At 41.8% G+C, this 23,571-nt stretch overlaps 2 protein-coding genes across 5 annotated transcripts in view; one reads left to right on the top strand and one right to left on the bottom strand.

Annotated features, from left to right (window-relative positions):
* The window catches only part of col5a2a (collagen, type V, alpha 2a), a 40,837-nt gene extending 19,202 nt beyond the window's left edge, over positions 1-21,635 (top strand). Inside the window, exons 2-54 of the mRNA XM_079733667.1 lie at positions 257-499; positions 604-623; positions 717-749; positions 864-896; positions 1,212-1,265; positions 1,788-1,880; positions 2,544-2,612; positions 2,865-2,909; positions 3,125-3,178; positions 3,446-3,499; positions 3,808-3,861; positions 3,978-4,031; positions 4,214-4,267; positions 4,426-4,470; positions 4,813-4,866; positions 5,048-5,092; positions 5,456-5,509; positions 5,674-5,772; positions 6,113-6,157; positions 6,779-6,877; positions 7,129-7,182; positions 7,607-7,714; positions 7,938-7,991; positions 8,139-8,237; positions 8,330-8,383; positions 8,555-8,653; positions 8,914-8,967; positions 9,084-9,137; positions 9,235-9,288; positions 9,393-9,446; positions 9,772-9,816; positions 9,930-10,028; positions 10,415-10,522; positions 11,671-11,724; positions 12,194-12,247; positions 12,707-12,760; positions 12,902-12,955; positions 13,381-13,488; positions 13,940-13,993; positions 14,137-14,190; positions 14,461-14,622; positions 15,226-15,333; positions 15,664-15,771; positions 16,167-16,220; positions 16,309-16,416; positions 16,674-16,727; positions 16,837-16,944; positions 17,061-17,114; positions 17,228-17,335; positions 17,454-17,760; positions 18,853-19,034; positions 19,429-19,671; positions 20,594-21,635. Coding sequence (XP_079589793.1) covers positions 257-499; positions 604-623; positions 717-749; positions 864-896; positions 1,212-1,265; positions 1,788-1,880; positions 2,544-2,612; positions 2,865-2,909; positions 3,125-3,178; positions 3,446-3,499; positions 3,808-3,861; positions 3,978-4,031; positions 4,214-4,267; positions 4,426-4,470; positions 4,813-4,866; positions 5,048-5,092; positions 5,456-5,509; positions 5,674-5,772; positions 6,113-6,157; positions 6,779-6,877; positions 7,129-7,182; positions 7,607-7,714; positions 7,938-7,991; positions 8,139-8,237; positions 8,330-8,383; positions 8,555-8,653; positions 8,914-8,967; positions 9,084-9,137; positions 9,235-9,288; positions 9,393-9,446; positions 9,772-9,816; positions 9,930-10,028; positions 10,415-10,522; positions 11,671-11,724; positions 12,194-12,247; positions 12,707-12,760; positions 12,902-12,955; positions 13,381-13,488; positions 13,940-13,993; positions 14,137-14,190; positions 14,461-14,622; positions 15,226-15,333; positions 15,664-15,771; positions 16,167-16,220; positions 16,309-16,416; positions 16,674-16,727; positions 16,837-16,944; positions 17,061-17,114; positions 17,228-17,335; positions 17,454-17,760; positions 18,853-19,034; positions 19,429-19,671; positions 20,594-20,740 — 4,412 coding nt within the window. The 3' untranslated portion in view covers positions 20,741-21,635. The remainder of the gene's footprint in view (positions 1-256; positions 500-603; positions 624-716; positions 750-863; positions 897-1,211; positions 1,266-1,787; positions 1,881-2,543; positions 2,613-2,864; positions 2,910-3,124; positions 3,179-3,445; positions 3,500-3,807; positions 3,862-3,977; positions 4,032-4,213; positions 4,268-4,425; positions 4,471-4,812; positions 4,867-5,047; positions 5,093-5,455; positions 5,510-5,673; positions 5,773-6,112; positions 6,158-6,778; positions 6,878-7,128; positions 7,183-7,606; positions 7,715-7,937; positions 7,992-8,138; positions 8,238-8,329; positions 8,384-8,554; positions 8,654-8,913; positions 8,968-9,083; positions 9,138-9,234; positions 9,289-9,392; positions 9,447-9,771; positions 9,817-9,929; positions 10,029-10,414; positions 10,523-11,670; positions 11,725-12,193; positions 12,248-12,706; positions 12,761-12,901; positions 12,956-13,380; positions 13,489-13,939; positions 13,994-14,136; positions 14,191-14,460; positions 14,623-15,225; positions 15,334-15,663; positions 15,772-16,166; positions 16,221-16,308; positions 16,417-16,673; positions 16,728-16,836; positions 16,945-17,060; positions 17,115-17,227; positions 17,336-17,453; positions 17,761-18,852; positions 19,035-19,428; positions 19,672-20,593) is intronic.
* Positions 21,636-22,571: 936 nt separating this feature from the next.
* Positions 22,572-23,571, bottom strand: part of gulp1a (GULP PTB domain containing engulfment adaptor 1a) — a 59,120-nt gene continuing 58,120 nt past the window's right edge. For all 4 annotated transcript variants that reach the window (XM_079731337.1, XM_079731334.1, XM_079731335.1 and 1 more), the window contains one exon: positions 22,572-23,412. In XM_079731337.1, coding sequence (XP_079587463.1) covers positions 23,341-23,412 — 72 coding nt within the window. In that variant the 3' untranslated portion in view covers positions 22,572-23,340. The remainder of the gene's footprint in view (positions 23,413-23,571) is intronic.

Genomic DNA, 23,571 nt, shown 5'->3' with positions numbered 1-23,571 from the left:
TCCAACTTTTCTTGTAGGCGTGTGTTTGTCTGTGTGTTTCTGTCTGTCGGTTGCAAGGGATGAGCGATGCCCTGAGGACAGTTTATCTTTGTGTCTGTCTGTATGTCTGTCTTCCTGTCTGTCTGTCTTTCTGACTATCTGCCTGTCTGTATCTGTCTGTCTCCCTACGGGTCAAGCAGGGCATGAGAACAGTCCAAGAATAGTCTGTCTGTCCAGGGGATAAGAGTAGTCCTCTAACAGTCTGTCTGTCTGTCAGGTGACGACCAGAGCTGCACGGCGGACGGCCAGACGTACACCAACAGGGACATCTGGAAGCCGGAGCCATGTCGGATTTGCGTGTGCGACAGTGGACAGGTGCTCTGCGACGAGATCCAGTGTGACGACCTCGGGGAGTGCCAGCGCTTCAGCATCCCCGACGGGGAGTGCTGCCCCATCTGTGAGACCGGTGGCTCCAGCGGCACAAACAACGGTGGCGGCTCCACCGGACAGGGTACCGTTGGTGAGCATACAAAGACGCTCCTTAGCAGTTAAGAACATGAATGAAAGGATGATGGAATATCATGTGATGATCATCTGTGTCTTTTGTCTTTCTTTTGCTTTCAGATTACGGCACGGTGTCCAGGGTACGTATTCACATTGAAATCTGAACTTGAGAATTAAACCACATATTTTAAAATGTTTTCACTCTTAATTTTGTGTTTTTTGCTATTTCACAGGGTCCTAAAGGAGAGCCTGGAGATGTGCCAATCGTAAGTTAATGAGAAAAGAAAGAAATACACAAGCAACGCAAGATAATAGGAAATCAACACAAGCAATTCAACGTTTTACCTATCTAAATGCTCAATTAATGTTTTCCGTTACAGGTGACAGGAATCAGAGGACGCCCTGGGCCAATGGTGAGCTCCCCATCTGCCCTTCCAACTTAGTTTTCCTACTTTCAATTTGCTTTGAATTGTAGGCCTAGATCAAGATGATGTGGTTACGTTTCTACAGTGTGACTGTTCAACATTATGACACTAGATGGCATAAGAGCACAGCCACCTTCACTTCACTACTTCACCTAGCAAAGAAAACTCAAGCATCATCCATATTTAAATCGATTTTTGTGTTAAATATAAAAACCCTCCACACCTGTGCATGTCTCGCTGCGATGCAGGCTGATGTTTATAAGCCCTTAACACAACTGCATTTGTTTTTTTGTTGTGCTACAGGGTCCCCCAGGAGCCTCAGGATTCAGGGGAGACCGGGGCCACAAAGGAAGGCCTGTACGTAACTCTTCAAAATTATCTTTTTATTTTTTCACATTTGTCTGTCATTGGTTCCTCTGTCACTGCAGTAGGATTAGATTAGGATCAGATTAAAACAAATACAACAAATTATTATTCAAAAATTCCACATAGAGGCATCTGAAAAAGAGTAGTATCCCCATAATGTTACAGTTTATTAGTTACATTTGATGCTTAGTAGAGAAATAAAGAAACATCATTGAGACTATAACAAAACCTACTATAAAATGTGCCAAAAATGTGTTGTGGTTATGCGCTGCATCATTTTGGATTTGGTTTATGTTTAATGTCCTCATATGCCACCAAAATGGCCTATTCGAAACAACTGACTTAAAGGCCAATCAAAGGAAATAAGCAAGGCACTACCTGCCCTAATGGAATCGCGGATGAAGCAACCAAACATGTTTCTGAGCCAAGCAAAAACGATGCGGGCCTGCGTGACGCTGTGTGTGTGTGTGTATGTGTGTGTGTCTCTTTGTGTGTTATACTTTGATTGTGTAGGGCTTGAGAGGACCGCCAGGTTTTGATGGAGAGCCAGGAATCCCGGGACAGCCTGGAGAGCCAGGACCACCAGGACCCCAACAACACCCCGGGGTAGGTGGTTGCCATGCAAACAGTGGGACGTGATAAACAGTAAGACACCGTACGCCAGACTCAAATGTGTGGCCATGAGCAAATGTACAGCCACACACATGTATGCATAGACACAGACACACACACACACACACACACACACACACACACACACACACACACACACACACACACACACACACACACACACGCGCGCACACACACACACACACACAAACAAACAAACGCGCACACACACATACACAGACACACACACACACATAAATCCATACACACATACACAAACACACACACACACACACACACACACACACACACACACACACACACACACACACACACATAATTGCATACACACTATCAAATGCACATACTGACACACACCAAACACATTTCAATCATCTGGTACAGAAACAAAGCAAAGCCAGGTGAAAATGTTGCCACATCGTGATATTATCATCAAAGTATCAAAACATACCTACTGACAAAGTGATTTTGGACTGATTATATGGCACAGGATGTGTCATATTATGTGGCACAGGATCATCTTCCCCCTGTTAATTAACAGCTTAATAAAACCGGGTAATGATCAGCAATCACATCAGTCTGTATAAAATAACAGCTAATGGAGAATGAAGTGCGTCATGATGTCTTTTTTTGCAGGGGCTGGGGGCTCATATGGCCGGAGACTCAAAGTCCGCTGGTCAGCACGCCATGATACCTGGCTCCAGGGTGAGACAAACACTCGTCTCACTCCCACGTACCTCAACCTCATAATAGTTACCCTCTCATGATGCCACGTGACACAGCATCATGCGTCCGTATGGACACAAGGGATCCATGGTTTTCATGTTCGTCCTCCCTCATCAATTGCATCTACATTCACAGTCGCACATATGACTGGGATATCCTATATCACAGAGGGAATTGGTATGAGGTGTGTGTGCCCCTAATAATGATCATGGTGTGTTGTGTGCGTTCTAGGGAGAGGCTGGAACAAGAGGACCCCCAGGACCAGCTGGTTCTCCGGTTGGTCAATCTCTATATGTGTAATCTTATGTTATGTGGTAGTATGTTTTAACCTGCAGTTATGTTATCTTCTGCTCCGTTCTGTTCTGTTATGCTAACCGTATGTTAATCATAAGGGAACCTTGATATTATCTGGACAATGAGCCTCATCTTCATCATCACTCTGTTGGGTGCTCTCTGTTCACTAATGCCTTTGTTGTTGTTGTTGTTTTCAGGGTGCGTCTGGACCCCAGGGATCTCCTGGAGATGTTGGTGACCCAGGACACATGGTACGACCACAGTTCAGACCACTTTCATTAGATTGCATTTGAATAGATCATGATAATAATAATAATAATAATAATAATAATAATAATAATAATAATAATAATGATAATGATAATAATAATAATAATAATAATAATAATAATAATAATAATAATAATAATAATAATATTCCATGTTTGTACCCGTCTGTCACATGGAATCAATTAATTAATTAATTAATTAATAACTCACTTTGCCTGTCTTAATAACAATGACTAACTGTATTATAGGGGCCACCAGGCCAGAGGGGCCCCGAAGGTCCACCAGGGAAAGCAGGTGAAGACGTAAGTCAGTTCTGGTCCCCTTGAATCAATGTGTTTGGATGTACACTCAATCTCAACACATCCCAGTATGTATATACACCCCCATATACATACTGGGATGATGCTATTTTATTACAAATATAAAGACATTTATTTAAGGATGTGTTCAATTCACACATTGCTTGTTGTTAAAGTTATTTCAGAACAACTTTGTTTTAAAGTAGTGGCTCCTATGAATGGGAAAGACATGAATGGAAAAATATTTACCATCCATAATTGCATCAACAGCATGTCACTGAATGTTATAAAATCGTGTTATCCTCTCACAGGGTGAAGCAGGGAAGTCTGGAAACTCTGGAGAGATGGGATTCCCTGGCTCAGCTGTAAGCTTCTCAACCTTTCAAAGGACACCAATCTAAAAGTCATACAGATGACTGTACTGCGTTGGTGTGGGACATGTGTCATGGTTTTCTAACTGTATTCATATCATGTTTTAAAGGGACCCAGAGGATTTCCAGGGACACCTGGACCTCCGGGATTGAAAGGACATAGAGTGCGTATCTACATTTGTTTGATAGTTGACCTTACTAAATATCTATAAGTAGAACAGAAATAATGTATTTATGATGAGGTAATTGTTTGTCTGTGTTTACCAACTAATTATATTATACATATTATATTATATACAGTCATGAAATTATATTAATCTAATATCTTCTTCTTCAACTTCATCAGGGCCATGGTGGTATCATTGGCCAGAAGGGTGAAACAGGGACAGTAGGATCAAAGGTAACAATAACACTGAAATGCCATTCATCTACAATACTGCAAAATAATTTCTGGACTATAATTTCTTGGTTAATCCAAAAATGTTGTTGTTGTTATTAATGGGGCATTACAACACAGAGAAGAGAAAGCAAATGATTTTGACTGTTTTCTGTTCCTAGGGAGCTACTGGCCCCACTGGTCCGTTGGGAGCTCCGGGCCCCATGGTGAGTCAACCTCACACCCCAGACCCCCAAGGGCCCTACACCTGGCCCTCCATAATTAACTAGATCTTTCTAATAATCCTACAGGAACTCACCGATGCATTATTTACCGATTCATGCAATCATTGATTCAGTCGCCCGTTCAATTATTCATTGCCTTATTTATTACTAGATCATTGTATTAATTCTAAAACAACTGGTGATTTATGTATTCGATTCCATAATTACCCATCATCCATTATTCCGTTCATCCATCCATCCATCGACCCATCCAACATCCATTCATCCAGTCACCCATTTATTCATCCTTTCATAATCTGCATCTTTTTCTACTTCGATTTTCAGGGTCCAGCAGGAATGCCAGGCGAGAGAGGAAGACCCGGACCTGGCGGTGCCGCGGTGAGCATTTTAACCCTTTTCATCCGTTCATTTTATGTGTTCATTCATATTTGTAGAATTCTATTTGAACTCTGTGGGAGTGGCATTTAACCACAGGACAATAATACAGAAGCATTTTCTGATCAAAAAAGGAAAAAACGATATTCCTAATTCAGATTTATTTATTTTTCTGGTCCTTTAGGGGACGAAAGGTCCATCCGGTATGCTTGGGAAACCGGGCCCCCTGGTGAGAGAACATATGAATCTAAATGGCTTATTACCTATCATAGTGCTGCTTTAATTGATTTAGCTTAGCGGTAAAACATGCTCCTTAAAACTAGAAGAACATGACATTAACCAAGGCACAACACAAGCTAGCTGGAAACTGATTCAAGGTATCTCATACCAGTCAACCACAATTTATTTACACAACACTTTTCATTTAAAACCGCAACACAAAGTGCAAGGCACAAAACACAACATGAAGTAAAATGAGTTTAAAATAACAATTTCATGCAATCAAAAAACATTACGCTACCTGGTTAAGACAAAGCATGCTATTGTCAATGTGCAATTACAATGAACCAAAGACTGTACTGTACCTCTGCAGGGTCCATTGGGCATTAATGGACCACCTGGCTATCCAGGAATCCCAGGAATGAAGGCAAGTACAGTTTATAGTAGTATTCCTATTCCCCTGATGCTAGCGCACAGCAATTCTGTGCATGATGGATGTTTTTAATAGAACATGTTGTCCCATTAAATGTATACTTTACCCCAGGGGTTTCACACACAGTCTTTTAATTTTGCATTAACCTTTCTCCACAGGGTCAAGCTGGCCCCACAGGTGTGCGTGGTCCTGAAGGCCCCCAGGGACAAAGAGGAGAGACCGGTCACCTGGGAAGAGCAGGACCAATTGGTCTCAGAGTAGGTCCTAAATGCTATTTGGAGTGATGCTCCACGAATTCACAACATAGATAAGGTTAACTCTAATGTACAGCACTTTGACTAAAGCGCCTAAAGAAGCATACTGGGAATAACTGCTTGTCTTGCCTTTGGGCGTGTTTTGTTTATTACAATTGTATTTTGCTCGACTGCACATGTACTAAAAAACATATATTTTTTAACCATGACTTCATGACTGCAACACAGCAAAACCTAACTGAACGTCTACACCTACTAAGCACTGCTGCACCTCATTAATATAGCCTGAAACGTTGACATAACATGCATGAAACCTCACAATTTGTGTTCTTTATCGCCAAAGGGACCCATGGGAACAGACGGAGGCCCGGGAGCTAAAGGCCCAGTGGTATGTAAACAAGAACTTTAATCTCATTACCCCTGCCGTTTATCAGATGATGAGAAACTCAACCCCATGATGTAGTACAGTCAGGATAGCCTTTCACTGTGGACAAACTGCACACAGAAACTGTGCACAGAAGAATCCTCAATACTATAGAACTGTACTAGCAGAAGTGTTTAGAATAGAGGATTATTGTTGACAGCTAGGTAATGACAGACTTCTATTCTATCAAATGAGCATATTCAGCTGGAGGCTGTATCATTAGCTATGCAGCCAAGACCAATCCGTTTAAAAGTGTACTATTCAGGAAGATTTGCTATACAGATAAGATATATACACCTTCTTGTGTATGTAAGCAAACACACAAAGTATATGTCACTACCAAACAAAATATCATACGCAGTATAACCCCAAAAGCAACAAGATATTGTAGTGGTTTGGATGGTTTATTCCCAGCCCAAAAGGTTCTGGGTTCCAACCCCAATAGTCACAGCCTACCTCAAGGATGCCCTAACCCCGACCTGCTTATTAATGTCATTAATCAACAACCACAAACAGTCGCTTCAAGACTAAATATAAACATTTCTTCAAAATGTCATATTTTAAACCAACTGTTTTCTTTCACAGGGCAATGTTGGTACCGGGGGCCCCGGCGGCCATCTCGGACCCTCCGGACCCCCCGGGCCCCAGGGAAGCACTGGTCAGCCAGGAATCAAGGGCCAGCTGGTGAGATGGGCTCCATACCTATTGGCTAGTGGCTAGGGTGCTTGACTTCGAGACAAAGGTTTCTTGGTTCAAACCCCAATGAGCAGAGTGTAACTGCACCTTAATAACATGTATGAAATGTTAAAGGATGTAAATGGCCTTGGATAAAGGTGTCTAGGCCTGCAAAATGATAAAATAGTACGCAGCACAATTTCTCAGTGGTCCTTTGTATGAATTATGTAACTCATTGATGTTTATGTCTTGTTTCCTAGGGTGATCTGGGTGTAGGAGGATTTAAAGGAGAAGCCGGGCCTAAGGGCGAATCTGTAAGTTGCCATTGCCAGAGATATCTATGTTATACATGTGGACTATGTAAGGCATACGTACGGAATATACATGAGGAGAACATTGATTCTATATCTAAATACATACACATTGATGGCTTGCATTTCTATTCCCATGCATTGGCTAAACATATACATTACTTTGGATTGTTCACTTTTCTATGTTTTGTCCCAAAAAATTCATACTCTTATATTATCTTACATTATATATATATATATATATCTTATATATATAATATATTATTTAAACTAGAAAACACAGTTTCATAGGAATGATGAGGAGTCCATAGATTCCATAGCAAAACATATACCAATGGATGGTTTGCAAGCGTGCAAGACCACATACTTGAATTTAACAAATATCAATCAGAAATCAATGATATTATGGGTTCTCTTCTGGCTATAGGGTCCTTCTGGATCTCAGGGAGTGATTGGACCTCAGGGTGAGGAGGGTAAACGCGGACCTAGGGGAGATTCCGGTTCTCTTGGACCTATTGGTCCCGTTGGTGAGAGGGTGAGTTCCAAGCCTTAACCTCAAATACTCGTTTCATTATGAACCTCACAAGTTCTCAATCAAGAGAGATATGTTAGTGAAAGGTTCATACCAAGTGACACTGTATTGCTGTTGTATACAATGTAAGGCAAGAGAAGTTTACACAATTTTAAGACAAAGGCCATTCAGCTTTGACATGCATTGTACCTAAACATAAGTACTAAATGTATTGTGCTTTTCTTAGGGATCTCCTGGAAACAGAGGATACCCTGGTGCTGATGGATTACAGGGACCTAAGGTACACCATTGGTTTCATCGTTTTTACGATTAGCTCAACAAACCAATCGCATAATCTATACATCTTAACTTCATATTACAGACAAATTGGACAGTGTTTGTTTAATTGTATCTTTATAGTGTTACAATATTTTTATCTTCTCCTTAGGGTGCCCTTGGGGATCGTGGAACATCTGGTGTATCTGGCCCCAAAGGAGCGTTTGGTGACCTCGGTCGTGGTGGGGAACCTGGTCTGCCAGGTGCCAGGGTATGAGGAACCCCACTGTTCCAGTCCGCTGCTCTTTGGGAACATTAATATCCAAGCATTATCTCACAATGACGGTGGGCATTCCTCTGCAGGGTCTGACTGGCACTCCTGGAGTCCAAGGAGCTGAGGGAAAGCCAGGACCTCTGGTAAGTTCAATGGTGCCAAGCAAATCGGAACATGAACCATGTAAGCCTCAGTGCTCTGAAGGTCAGCACTCTGCGCTGACCGATAATGCAGTATTTTGAGCTAAAATAAATAAAACATACCCTGCATGTGCACCTAACCATTAGCATTCATGAGGCATTTCAATCTTTTAGGGCGCCGCCGGTGAAGATGGACGCCCTGGACCTGCAGGATCCATCGGGAACAGAGGTCCATCTGGAACTATGGGACTGCCAGGACCCAAAGGATTCAATGTAAGGCTCTGGACTCGACCTAGATGAGGGATTTAGTGGTTAGGGTGTTTGACATACAGCTGGAAGGTTCTGGGTTCTAACCCCCAATGTCTGTAGTCTACCTGTTTTCATATTGAGCATGATTTATATGCGTTGGATATCGCTAAATGACTATATAGCCCATAGTAACCAAGATAATGGAATGACCACATGCATCTGTTGTTTATATTGTTTATACCTTATATATATATGACTTAATAACCTTGTGTTAAACCTCCAAGGGTGACCCAGGAAAGACAGGGGAACAAGGCTCTGCAGGAGTAGCAGGTCAGAGGGTGAGTGCTGTTTGGAAACTTTATTGTAGCACTGTAAAACAAAATACACAAAATACTCTCAGTTCCTGTCACCTAAACATTTGAGCTCATTTTTGGCTAACTTTTTAACCGTGCAGGGTCCTCCAGGGAAAGACGGAGAGGTCGGACCTGCTGGCCCCCCAGGCCCATCTGTAAGGAGATACATTTTAATCCACAAACAAAAAACATTTACTTCAATAATATTTTGTAATATGAATTTGATTTCTATTGTTTTCTCTTCCTTCATAGGGTGTTGCAGGAGACAGAGGAGAGCAAGGACCACCGGGTGTCAATGGATTCCAGGTGGGTTATTTATTAGTGCTTTTGTTATTGTTAGATTAATTGATTAATATTATAAATTTGAAGATAGAACTGAAATGTTTATGTGGACACCTTTGTGTTATCAGGGCTTGCCTGGAAACCAAGGACCACCTGGAGAATCTGGGAAACCAGGTGACCTGGTAAGCAAATGCTAAAAATGATCATTTATTTATAACATTCTTTTTAATTTTGCACAAAAAATGTAAATGCAATTCAAGGGGTGGTTTTCCGTAGGTGGACCAATTCAGGTTTGATTTTCCACCCAGTTGTAATGCTATCTTATTAGAAAATCCAGCGGGTTAAAATATTGAGGTGGACCCTTTATTTGTGAACCTCACTGTTCCATCATAGTTGACTACCCTTCATTTGCTATCATTATCAACCGAAATCAGATTGATGCTGCTTGATATATACTGACGCTTGATACACAACTGTGGTTCCAATGTCTGTGTTGTGTCTTTCAAGGGTATTCCCGGAGAGTTGGGAGCAGTGGGACAGATTGGACCAAGGGTACGTCCCATCCAACACATCTCAATAGCGTCTTTTGAACAATGAGATTGCATTTCATTGAGACTTGAACGGTGAAATCTAGGTACTGACAATGTCTCCACCATACACCATAGGGAGAGCGTGGAGTTCCTGGAGAAAGAGGAGAACTCGGTTCAACCGGTCTTCAAGGACCCAAAGGAATCCCTGGATCCCTTGGTCCAGATGGACCCAAGGTACGGACAGGAGAGTAAACGAGTGTCAGGATGCACAGCACAAGATATACCTCAGTCCAGGTCACATACCCAAACACCAACTCCATACTACACACAGGAACAAACCAGTGTTCAACAGTTATGTCAAAACCGGATTGGTCCTGTATATTGGCAATTTATATTACAGACCGAACAGAGTTAACATGTGCAATCTGTGTTAATGACACAAAGGATTAAGATAAGATGCTTCTTTCTGAGAAGTAGGATAAATGTAGACATGAATGTTCAGGCAAAACTTTTGCTTTAACAGTCATTGTGTTTGGAGGACCCTTTACAAATGCTGGGAGTTTCCACCACACAGTGCAATGAAGATTACCCTTTAACAACGCTCTGCTTGATTTCCACAGGGTAGTCCTGGACCCACCGGGACCCTGGGAGACCCAGGACCCCCTGGTCTGCAGGGACAGTCTGGAGAGAGGGGTATCTCCGGATCACCGGGGCCCAAAGGCGACAGAGTAGGTTTAGACATTGTCCTGCGATCCGTCTCCTGTTATTCTTAAAATATCATATTGTATTAACATAATCCATCAATCCATGTTTAACATACATCAAATTCACTCGCAATCTATAATCTGTGTGTGCAATACTTCTTTCTGTGTTATTTTGCCTGTATTATCTAATCTAATCTAAACAAATTGAATCTAGCCTAATATCATGTTTGCTTTGATGTAAAGCAACATAATTTAACATAACACTTTATCATCATGACACATATGTTAAGTTGGAAGTGAAACAAATGAACTATGATCATGAATTAGAATATTTCCTTCCCTTCTCTCCTGTTATAGAGAACATTACATAGTCTACCTTTCCTTCTCTCCTGGTATAGAGAAAATGACATAGTCTACCTTTCCTTCTCTCCTGGTATAGAGAACATTACATAGTCTACCTTTCCTTCTCTCCTGGTATAGAGAACATTACATAGTCTACCTCCCCTTCTCTCCTGGTATAGAGAACATTACATAGTCTACCTCCCCTTCGCTCCTGGTATAGAGAACATTACATAGTCTACCTCCCCTTCTCTCTTGGTATAGAGAACATTACATAGTCTACCTCTCCTTCTCTCCTGGTATAGAGAACATTACATAGTCTACCTCCCCTTCTCTCCTGGTATAGGTAACATTACATAGTCTACCTTTCCTTCTCACCTGGTATAGAGAACATTACATAGTCTACCTCTCCTTCTCTCCTGGTATAGAGAACATTACATAGTCTACCTCCCCTTCTCTCCTGTTATAGAGAACATTACATAGTCTACCTTTCCTTCTCTCCTGGTATAGAGTACATGACATAGTCTACCTTTCCTTCTCTCCTGGTATAGAGAACATTACATAGTCTACCTTTCCTTCTCTCCTGGTATAGAGAACATTACATAGTCTACCTCCCTTTCTCTCCTGTTATAGAGAACATTACATAGTCTACCTTTCCTTCTCTCCTGGTATAGAGTACATTACATAGTCTACCTTTCTTTCTCTCCTGGTATAGAGTACATGACATAGTCTACCTTTCCTTCTCTCCTGGTATAGAGAACATTACATAGTCTACCTTTCCTTCTCTCCTGGTATAGAGAACATTACATAGTCTACCTTTCTTTCTATCACAGGGTAATATCGGGGAAAAAGGATCCGAAGGCACACCTGGAAATGATGGTGCTAGGGTAAGGCCCTTTTTTTGATGTACATATTTATTTTGTATGATTATTTGGTTCTGTATTATATTGGTTTTCGTTTCTTTTCATTGGGTGTCTAATGAAAGCCCCGGAGTGTACAGTTTCAAGCACACAAATCAGGAAATGAAATTCAGGATTCAAATGAGGGAAAAAAGAAACCACATAATGAATGCGTTATTCATGTATAATGCAATTTCAAAGCAGGTCCATGAGAATCACATTTTTTTATTGGAGTTTCATTAAATGCACATGATGCTGGTTACAATGGTCCAATGATTTCCTAAATAGTTTGTTTCATCCATGGGCATATTTGTTTCTCTTTATGAGAATTGTGTTTTTCGTTTTCCATTGAGTCAACGTGTGGCTGGTCACAACAAAGCAGAGCTGTTCCTAATGTGGTTGGTTTGTGTATTTATTCAATCATCAATTCATTAATGCATTTATTCACTTTGAACAGGGTGCGCCCGGACCTGTTGGCCCATTGGGACCCTCAGGCCCTAGCGGTGAAAAGGTAAACCTTCTTTTTCCTCCTGAGTCCACTTTTTGGTGTTATTTTACATCTCATTCTTCGGCACTGTTATATTTAACCAGGCTCACAACACGTTATGCTCTTTAAATCATCATTGCCCGAGATGCACACAACACTGCCTGACAACAGCACTTAACAGTTCCCTGAAGTTATAATCCTGCCAGATTTATATAACACTGTTTCCTCTGTGTCTGGTTATCATTAAGAGTGGCTAGGGAAAAAAAAATGGTGCTTTTGCAATAAAGTTGTAGGATTATTATTGTTAGTATTCTTATAGATTCGATTACCCAGCTTGTTGGTTGCCCGCGTTGAATTTGTGCGCGTTTGTTAAAGTCATTACAAAAAGACCAGACTTCTTTGGGGTGCAGTCTGGACACTGAGGTGATGATTGGCAGTAAAGATTCGTTTTTGTAATTCATTTTCCCTTGATGTTGTTCACAGGGGGAGCCCGGACCCAAAGGCCCAGCAGGGCCCTACGGTTCCCGAGGAGTCCACGTGAGTAATAAGTCATTTTGGATAGTGTCACCTTTTTATACGCGTTATTAACCTTATTTCCCTAATGTGATTCTGTTGCCGTGAGTAAGTGGCAGAAGATTGATAAACACATTGCTGATGAGCTTATCTCTTTAATTCCAGGGATCCAGAGGTGACCCTGGACCGATCGGAGCGGTGGGATTCGCCGGACCACCCGTAAGTCGTTGTTTTTATCTTTAATTTTTCATCCGATGTCTGAATTTTGATAACGCTGTCCATCATATCGTTATTATAATTTTTCCATGAAGAGTTGTAAAAGTCAAATGTTACGAAAAAGATCGTAAAATTGCTTACTCGTATCAGTTGATGTCTTTTTCAGCTTGTGTAAAAGTTAAAGATGAATTAAATTTGTAGAGAATACGACCCTTCTCAATAGACACATTACCTTTGTATCTTTTTCATAATTATAATGTATTATTATTATCTACTTTTATCTTGTGAAGAGCAAATAACAAAAACTATGTACCTGAGGCATCGGAATCAGTATGACCCGAGATATCCTTTCTCTTGAGACAGAAATAGACAACATTATTCGGTTATTGCTAATATAACAATGCTAATGCTCACCAAATCCATTGCAGGGCCCTGACGGCCAGCCTGGAGTGAAAGGAGAGCCTGGAGAGCCAGGTCAGAAGGGAGATGCTGGATCCCCAGGACCCCAGGGATTGTCTGGAGCTCACGGGCCTCCAGTGAGTCCGACCTGCCCTCAGGACATTAGGATAGTTACCACATAACACTTATACTATTGGACCTGCAACACAATTTTATTTTTTGTGTGGCCCACTTTGGGTCTACCAAGAGCTGAGCGTTTGAAAGATGCCCTCCCAAGTGTCTGAACTGATGATTGAATAAATTTGAACAACAAAAATGTTGAAGGAGCCGTCCATCCAGAGACCATAGGAATATTATATTAGCGGGATGGAGAGTATTTACAAAACAGATGGAAAACTTGATAAGGAACGGATTACTTTTTGGCTTTTGAAAATGTTTCGCTGCAGTATGCACATACCTGAAATGCCATAAAAAAAGAATGACGTACCGTTTTTTCCCCCCTTTGTTGATGTTCTTTTTCATTGGTGCTTTGTGATGAAGTCCTTTATTGATTTGATTGACTGATTGACTGAGCTGTTTATTTTGTAGGGGCCGTCTGGTGTTGCTGGACTTAAAGGAGGAAGAGGAACTCAGGGTGCACCAGTAAGGCAACGTTTACAAAATATTGTTTGTATGTAACATGTATATATGTAAGGAAAACAACATTGAAGTCTTGACCTATTATTTGCTATTTTTATCAGAATTGAATTAAGAAGGTTACAAAATCTGTTATTTTTCTGTGATAGGGTCCAACTGGATTCCCTGGATCAGCAGGGAAAGTTGGCCCACCAGGTCCCACTGTAAGTAAATACATTTTACACCACAATCTGACAATACAATAAACTAGCTTCATCTGACCTTTTGTAATCAAGCACCATCTCATCATATTCATGTACAATGTAACTACTGCCAAAACCATCGGTCCAATTTATTCATACATGCATTATTTTAGCTTGTTTATTCTTATTGATGTATTTGTATCTGTTTTCCATTGAATAGCCATCGCACCAAGATAAATCCCTCCTCTCTTAATCCTAATCTGAATTGTATAATCCATGTTTTGTTTCCAGGGTCCCATCGGTGAGGCTGGCCCACTGGGTGCCCCAGGTAAAGAGGGTCCAGCCGGTCTGCGTGGAGACAACGGAGCCCCAGGAAGACAGGGTGAGAGGGGCCCCGCCGGACCCGGCGGCAGCTCAGGAGACAAGGGAGACTCTGGAGAGGACGGACCCACGGTGAGCAGAACAGGGTTCTCCTGGTTTTAGAACATAAAGGGGTTTGGGGTTCCATTCTCAGCCTGGGTCCACCCTAGGCTAAGAGATGCAGGCACTCAGCAAGTGGCATGCTTATAGATATAAATGATAGATAGCGAGATAGATAGATACATTAGATAGATCCAGGGTGCGATTTGTGAAAAAACCAGAGGGGGGGATAATTTTAAGAAACATTTTAAAATGTTTCAAAATGAAGACGGACCCTGTGTATTTTGGTTGTTAATTATTACGATGTAATGGTGAAAATACTTTGGGTGGGGGGGATAATTTTTATCCCCACCGAGGATAAAAATAATTCAGCAGAGGGTAGGACGTGTAAACCAGAGGGGGGGATAATCCCCACCATCCCCACCGGCAAATCGCACCCTGGATAGATCGATAGATACATAGATACATAGACACATAGCTACATAGATATATAGATATATAGACTTGATGGATGATAGACAGATTCATAGGTACTTTGGATTAAAAAATATAATAAAGATATCACACATTTCTCAAGACATATAAACTCCAGCAATGGAATATGGTTCTCAACATGTGGCTTGCGCTCCTTCCTAGGGCCCCGATGGCCCTCCTGGTCCAGCTGGAACTACAGGACAGAGAGGCATCGTGGGACTTCCCGGGCAGAGAGGAGAGCGTGGCATGCCTGGACTTCCAGGAGCAGCTGTACGTATCACGACTTGTTAACTTCTCTATATTCTAGTTCTTCTACATCCCTTTTGTGTTTCCCAAAGCTCCTGCAAACCTCTGTTAGGTTGTGTTGGCAGATTGTACACTGTTGATGAACCCTGAAATCGAATTGGCTGGAAAACGCTGACTGACTTTATTGTATATTTGACTGCTGTAGCGTGATGAGGAGGGTTTGAATGAGCTTTATTAATTTAGTGTATGTGTCCATTGCCCAAAATATGAAGATAAAATTACTTGAATTTATATATATCATTTGAATGTTGGACTCCCATGTGCTCCGATCTAAGGCGTGATATTTCTCTGCAGGGTCCACCAGGAAAGCAGGGAGCAGCAGGTACAACTGGAGACAAAGGACCCTCTGGACCTTTGGGTGTTCCTGGTCTCAATGGACCCCGTGGCGATCCCGGTCCTGATGTACGTAGCCATGATATGTGGTGGGATGGGGTGGATGGTATATTGGCTAGGGAGTTTAACTCCCAGCTTAGACCCTTAAGAATCATATTAGTTAGTCTGTAAAGTGCTAAAATGATATCCTAGTCAAGACATTAGAAATGTAAGACAGTGAGTTTGATTCCCCAGGGAGTGGCCCCAACCTGCTCCTTAATGCCTTTTATCTGAATGAACTTGAAGTTGCTTTGGATAAAAAGTGTTTGCTAAATACCTCAACAGTATTTTGACTTTTTATTCAGTTTTAGTAGGACGTGGTATGAATACTTCGGGTATTGCATTCTAACATTATGTCTATACAAAAAAAGAACACAGTGTTGGGACAACTGTAGACCAACTCTGTCTTTTTGTATTTTCTTCAGGGGCCTGCTGGATCTGACGGCCCACCGGGCAAGGACGGTGTTTTGGGACAAAGGGTAGGAGAACATCCCATTAACCACTCAAAATCCTTTAGTGGTGGTCTGTGGTCTATTTCACTGTGATTATTTGTTCCTCTCTCTCTAGGGCGCCAGAGGAGACCCCGGTCCTGAGGGACTTCTGGGATCTTCGGGACTTCCTGGTACCCCAGGTCCTGTGGGGGCCACCGGTGGGGCAGGAAGGAGAGGAGACGCTGTAAGAACTGCAGTGCTCTAATCGGACCCTGACATAGCCTGCCTTAGTACCACACAGCCATTTAATGCTACTTTAGAACTATTTTAGAATGTTCAAATTTTTTCCCACTAACTGAAACATTTTGAGAACTGATGTGTACTGAAAACATGGATTCTAACAGCTGAATAGACATCATAGGTCATATCATTGTGTGGCAAATGCCAGACAGGAAAACCAAATAAAGCGACTCTATTTCTTATATCTGGACTCTCTTGCAGGGCTCTAGAGGACCCGTAGGACCCCCTGGCTCTGCTGGAAAGAGGGGATTGACGGTGAGTCGCTACTCAACTGTCCAGTTCCAAGCTACTAACCCCAGAGATGTTGCATTATTACATATGACATTTTATGAAATTTGTTGCTTTGTAATATTTCATGACTCAGGGACCACAAGGACCAAGAGGAGATAAGGGTGACCTTGGAGATCATGGAGAGAGAGGTCAGAAGGGACACCGTGGATTCACTGGTTTGCAGGGTCTGCCCGGACCTCCCGTAAGTTGACTGTACATCTCATTATCCAGCCCTACCCTATAGCCATAATAATCTCACAGAAATATGTCTGTGTTGTTGTAGTCTTTAATTGCAATCTTCCCCCCACCGGGGTATAGGGTACAACTGGTGAACAGGGAACCACTGGTATCATCGGACCAAGTGGCCAAAGGGTAAATTCAACTTTGTACATTTAAAACGGTTTCAAAGATTTGATACCAAATACAGACGTTCAGAAGACACAGAACTATACCTGTATAGAAACCTTTTTGTTGCGTGTTTACAGGGACCTCCCGGACCCATTGGGCCACCAGGAAAGGAAGGATACCTTGGCCAGCCAGGACCAATGGGACCACCGGGAACACGTGGAATCAGTGGAGAGATCGGACCTGAGGTGAGGCCAAAGTGACCAAAGATATATTAAAATGTTCCCTCCATTTTCCCCCGTCAAAAAGTCAAACAAAAGTCTGAAATGGAAAATACTTTTTTCAACTGCCTCTCTCGAATAACAGGGACCACCGGGAGAAGATGGCCCACCGGGACTCCCTGGCCCACCTGGACCCCCCACTGCCGCTATGGAAGACATGTTCGGAGATCACTACGACCCCGAGTCTGGCCCCCCTCCGCCCGAGTTCAGCGAGGACGAGGCCATGCCCGTCAGCAACGGGTCCGCCATCGTGCCGGTCGACCCCGGGGTACAGGCTACACTGAAGGCTCTCAGCAGCCAGATCAAGAGCATGAAGAGCCCCGATGGCAGCAAGAAGCACCCGGCCAGGACCTGTGAAGATCTGAAACAGTGCTACCCTGCCAAGAAGAGCGGTGAGTCTTGGTGGACCTGTAATCCGCTGACTTAAGGGAGGCCAAAAACATCCATCCCCAATGCCCCAGTGCAGTGACGGGGACACTGTGCTTTGGATGGTGCCGTCCTTCGGAGGAGACGTACAACCGAGGTCCTGACTCACTGAGGTCCTATAAGATCCCGGGACACTTATTGCATAGAGCAGGGGATTCCCCGGTGTCCTGGCTAAAACTGCCCAACCAGGCTCATTCAATCTGGCCCCCTAATCATCCCCCTGTATAATTGGCTTATTCAATAATTCCCTCACTCTCCACCTCAAGCTGGTGTGTGTTGAGCGTTCTGGCGCTGATTGGCTGCCGTGCGTCACCGAAGTGGGTGCTACACACTGGTGGTGGTTAGTGAGGGTGGTTAGTCTCCCCCCTTCACTGTAAGCACTTTGAGTTTCCAGAAAATAAAAGTGCTATATAAATTCAATGAATTATTATTATTATTATTATTATTATTATTATTATTATTATTATTATTATTATTATTATTATTATTATTGTCATGGGTGGGTGACCTCATGGGATACCTAACCCTAGTACCTTACAAAAGTAGGATACTTTTGTCATTTGTTTTATTTTGTGAATAATACTGTATCACATTTGAATGGCATCTTTGCCTGCTATGTGGACAGTTGCACTGAGAGAATGATGTGTAGCATCACACAGTGTATTGGGAATTTGATGAACAAACTAGCCGAGCCGTGTTATATCAAGCCGTCAGCTTGATATAACAGCATTATTTGCTGTTATATCAAGCTGACGGCATATTCACTGCATCTAATGCTTCTGGAGTGAGTTAAAGGTGACATAAATAGGTTACTGTTACAGGGGCAAGGGGCGTCTAACCAATATATGCACTCGCTTTGGATTAAAGCATCTGCTAAATGACTAAATAGCGCAGCTTTCACCCTTCAGATATCAATCAAGTTCAACAAGTTATAGATTTCAGTTCCTGCGATAGGGAACAAACATTTCTGGCATTATATTGCTTTCAGATCCATCTTGTTTGAAATCCTATACACTGTGTGTTCATAAACACACATTTCTTTCTCATTACTTATTTAGGAGAGTTCTGGGTGGATCCTAACCAGGGCAGCGCTGAGGACGCCATCATGGTGCACTGCAACATGGAGACCGGAGAGACCTGCATCGCAGCCAACCCCGCCAACATCCCCCGCAAGTCATGGTGGAACACTGCCAGGAACAAGCCTGTGTGGTTCGGAGCCGACATGAACAGAGGATCACAAGTAAGTACCTTTATGAAGTTGTTTCAAAATGGTTAGGGTGTACGACTTCCGGCCATAGAGGTACTGAGGTTTTGACCTTAATTTCCACAGTGTAGATTTCTGCATCCTTGAGCAAGAGGCCATCGCTGATTTTTATCTTTGGTTAAAATATTTATTTTCGTCTTCAAACGACAACAATTTAAAATGTATCGTTTTGATTATTTCATCATAGAGATCTGTTTCAATATTATTCAACGGTTACTTATTTTCAATGTCGTTGAGCAATGTTTAACTTTTGATTTTAACTTTGAAAAAGTTCCATCACTGTTTGAAATAAGCGTCTACAGCTTCTCCATGGAAGTTGAAGCCTGATTTCTGAAGACAATGTTCTTAACACGCCCTCTTTTCCATCCAGTTCACCTACGGCAACAAAGACCAGTCGGCCAACTCGGTCACGGTCCAGATGACCTTCATCCGTCTGCTGTCTAAGGAGGCGTCCCAGACCATCACCTACCACTGCAAGAACTCTGTGGCCTACAAGGATGCCAAGACCGACAACCTGAAGAAGGCCCTGATCCTCAAGGGATCCAACGACCTGGAGCTGAAGGCAGAGGGCAACAACCGCTTTAGATACACCGTGGTGGAAGACAAATGCACGGTAGGCTTTCACACATTTAAGAGTGTCTATTCCTTGTTGAGAATTGAGCACCATTCTTAGTCACTCCGCTGAGTTACATGAAAAAAAAAAAAAGCTTTGACATTTCTTCATTTCATTTATCTCCTATGAGGATTGAACATTTTATAACAAGTAAGTTGATAAGGAAAGTGAATATGAAGAAAAGACCCATCCAAATCAATCCTGGGTCACTACAAGGCATATGCCTAATTGGTTAGTGTATACGAGTCAAGTCATTGAGTGGTCTAGATTTTTATGTGTTATACAGAACTGAGATCCCCCACTTTGTTTTAAGGTAGAATTGGTTTCTAATGATTCGGAATATTCAAGGCACGAGGTAAATGTAAACAAAGACGCTTTTAAGGTATTTATACCTAAGGGTATTAATACCTTGCGTGAAGATGTCCGTCAACAAGAGCTGACTTCAACGTCATTGTTCTCAGCCACTCCCTCTGCTCGCTGATTGGACGCACAAAATTTGGACAGAGAAAACCCACTAACATACTGCAGACCCAGACCTAGTACTGAAGGGAAATTAAAATTGAGCGGAAGTGCTTAGGCGGGCGGAGCCAGGCTATAAGGGGCCCTGCCCTGAAATGTAATTCATCAAGGACACACTGAACTCTAAAACACTGAGAAAAACTGCCGCTCTACTCTCTTCATCATATGGGGCTGCTCAAAGTGACTCTTTATAAGTGTGATTGTGGTATTATATCCTTTCGTACAAGTGCAGGATACCATAGGGGTTAGGTTGCTGGTTACTGGAAGTTACTGGATTTCATAGGCACCTTTGAGCAGATAGCCATTCTCCGCTTACTAATAACATCCTGATTTCACTCTTAGTATCTACTAAAATTAATTGAGTAAATATCTTCATACACTTTTTTCCTCTCTTTTTTCACAGCAAGCCAACGGAAACTGGGGCAAGACAGTGTTTGAATACAGGACACAGAAAACCGCCAGACTTCCCATTGTGGATGTGGCTCCTGTGGACATTGGTGGCCCTAACCAAGAGTTCGGTATTGACATCGGGCCCGTGTGCTTCTTGTAGAGTAACAACAGGGGGGGAGGTGTCCAGGAGGACCCCCAAAACTATTGAACTGACAGCTGAGAAGCTCAGCCACATTGTACATACCAGTACTGCGGACTATTCTGGCCCTGTGGCAAGATATTTATTGTGCCTTTCAAACAATTGCAAGACCTCCTTACATCCAACATGATTTGATTGTAAGTCAGATGAATGTTTGAGAGAAATTTACATAAAAACAAATTTAGTACCTTTCAGAATAATTCCTTTGTCTTCTTTTTAAAGTTTGACTTCATTTTTTTTCCCCCCCAAGTTAGGAGGCACCCTTGTAATCCTACTTGGTTTAAAAGATGTTATCCACTAATGGCATGTGTTTACTGAGCTAAAAACTGTTTAGCTGCAAACCAACTGCTTTCTTCCTTTTTAGTTTGTACTGCTGTTGGTGGCTTGACGACATCGTCCCATGCCAGTGATTGATTTTCTTGCCAACCACTATGAACTGCTTATAGGTTTGATAGATTTTATGTATTATTTTATTTTCTTTTAATAGCACATTTTGAATACAAAATGAAAATGTTGGTGCTAATCAAGGACAATAAATATAGCACGTCTGTATTTCTCCTTGAGACGGTTTTTGATAACGAAAGCCTCATTTTTGTATCCAGTTTATTGTGTCTCTGTGCTGACCATAGAACATTAAAGATCCATTGAGACTGTTCATTCCTCAGTCGTAGCTACCTCGTCTCAAGAAACCGGGATGCGCGGAGATGGCTTGTATATCTTACTTTTCCCCCCACAGGTGCTGTTTTGTAAGTAGTAGTGAGCCTTGTGCACTTTTATTCCAGCACAGGTAGACGGGAAGGGATTGGGGTTGCCAAATAAAAGTCCTTTCTGTCGATGATGGAGAGGTGTAATTGGAGTTGTCTGAATGGTGATTTACATAAACATATATATACCCCCCCACCCCTCTTTACCATTTCAATTACTTTGCCCAGATTTCTCCTTTATGCATGTCAATTTCCCCCCTTTTAAGTTTCTTTTTATATGCCCTTGAAGTCCTTTTATAAAAGGTGGAGTGCTTGTTTGCTTCATGTATTGCTTGCTTTGCAACAAATTAAAAACAATGCTTGTTTATCCCCACAACGCTTTGTCATATTAATCTAAGTTTAATAGGTAAATCCACAAGCTTCTCTTTCTTCCCGATTGTGGTGATATTTTCTGTGGACGTATTGATGGCATAGGGAAATTAGTTGCATTTCTGCATCTGAACTAGTTTTGTAGTTAAAGTTAAGGTGACTAAGCTTTTTGTCCCCTCCCTGCATGTATTATGTATTCTGTTATTGTGTGGAGCACCTCTTTTTGTTTGAGGCAGTACGACTGGGTTGAATGCTATTTATTTGTGAATCTTAAAAAGATACTTTGAACATGATCATATTTCCTTCATGAGCCTTCCAACTCACCAGCAAAAGAGGTGGGGGGGGGGGGGGGAGGACATTCCTTCGCTTCTTCCTCAGAAATAAATTCTTAAAATATTTGAAAATCTCTGCATGCTCCTTTTTGAAAATACTATTTGGTCACGGACTGAGTTGTCTGATTCAAAGTACAAGAACTGCCTTCTCAGGTTGGGACAACGATGATCGCAGATGATCACAAATATCACACCTGTTGCATCGCTGAATTAATCTTGCAGGCAGAGTTAATCAAATTAAATATTGAACTCAGTTCAAGTTGGACCCTTAAAGAAATACCAATATTAGAAGTATGAATCAAGCGATCTAATCTGGTAAGACTTTCTTTAATAATCGTAACGACAAAGTCATTCAGCATAAAATGTAAAATAATGTCAATAGTATGCTACTATATGGACAAAGGTATTTAAAAAGTGCTTTCCGGTGCAAGAGATGATGCTTACAACAAAGTTAGTGAGTTAATGATAAACCATGAAATAAAATACTGGAATGGCAATGTAGTGGGTTAAAAGGACATCAAAACATAAAAAACATTAAAAACATTATTTTTTACTACTGATTGAAACTTAGTGAAATTATACGAACGATAAATTGACAAGAATTGTCAATTTATCGTGTTACATTGAAGTACAACTGGTGTAAAAAGTACAAAAACAAAAGGTGCAAGTCGTGTATAAACAATGACAAGCGGAACATTTGGCATCATACATGTCACAGAGACCGACTACATTTACTTGTCTTAAATGAATGTCTCGGGCATACAAACAGGAACGTGTCAATGCAAAACCAAAAACGCTGCTGCACATTTATATCCAATGGGAGAGTCTACACAGAACTTGTACCTTATTAAAATGAGATATACTCTTTTTATTTACAACCTGCATCGTCTGTGTGTACGCAAGGGGTCCTCAAAACTTCTCATCCCACACGCGTTTCTTTACAAAAATATTTCTATAACATATCGGAAACTTCCTTGAAATATCGGAAAAACCCAAATCTAGTAATGCAAATACATAGAAACTCCAAGACAGAAAAAGTGTGACATCTTGACTGGACGGTGTTGAAAGGATTTGGCACTTCTTCGTCTTCTTCTTCTTCGTACAAATGAGTTTAAAATGATGGGAATAACGACAAGTATCTTCCTTCGTGGCTTCATCAGCAACGGCTATCCAGTGGGTCCAGAGAAAACACAGCGCCCTCTAGTGTTAGTCCCATTTTGAACCCCTCCTGAAAGATAGGCAGGGAGAGCAGAGCTGAGTAATCAGTCCTGGAATCCACAGCACAACCATACTCCAAAATAAAAGGAAAAAAACACATCAATACCCAGTGACTTTGATTACCCAGTATGTTTGGAGAGCCCTTTTTAACTTTAATTGGAACAGAAAG

Source organism: Pollachius pollachius, assembly GCF_949987615.1.
Source record: "Pollachius pollachius genome assembly, chromosome: 3".
Classification (NCBI taxonomy): Eukaryota; Metazoa; Chordata; class Actinopteri; order Gadiformes; family Gadidae; genus Pollachius; species Pollachius pollachius.
This window is presented reverse-complemented; position numbering and strand designations above follow the sequence as displayed.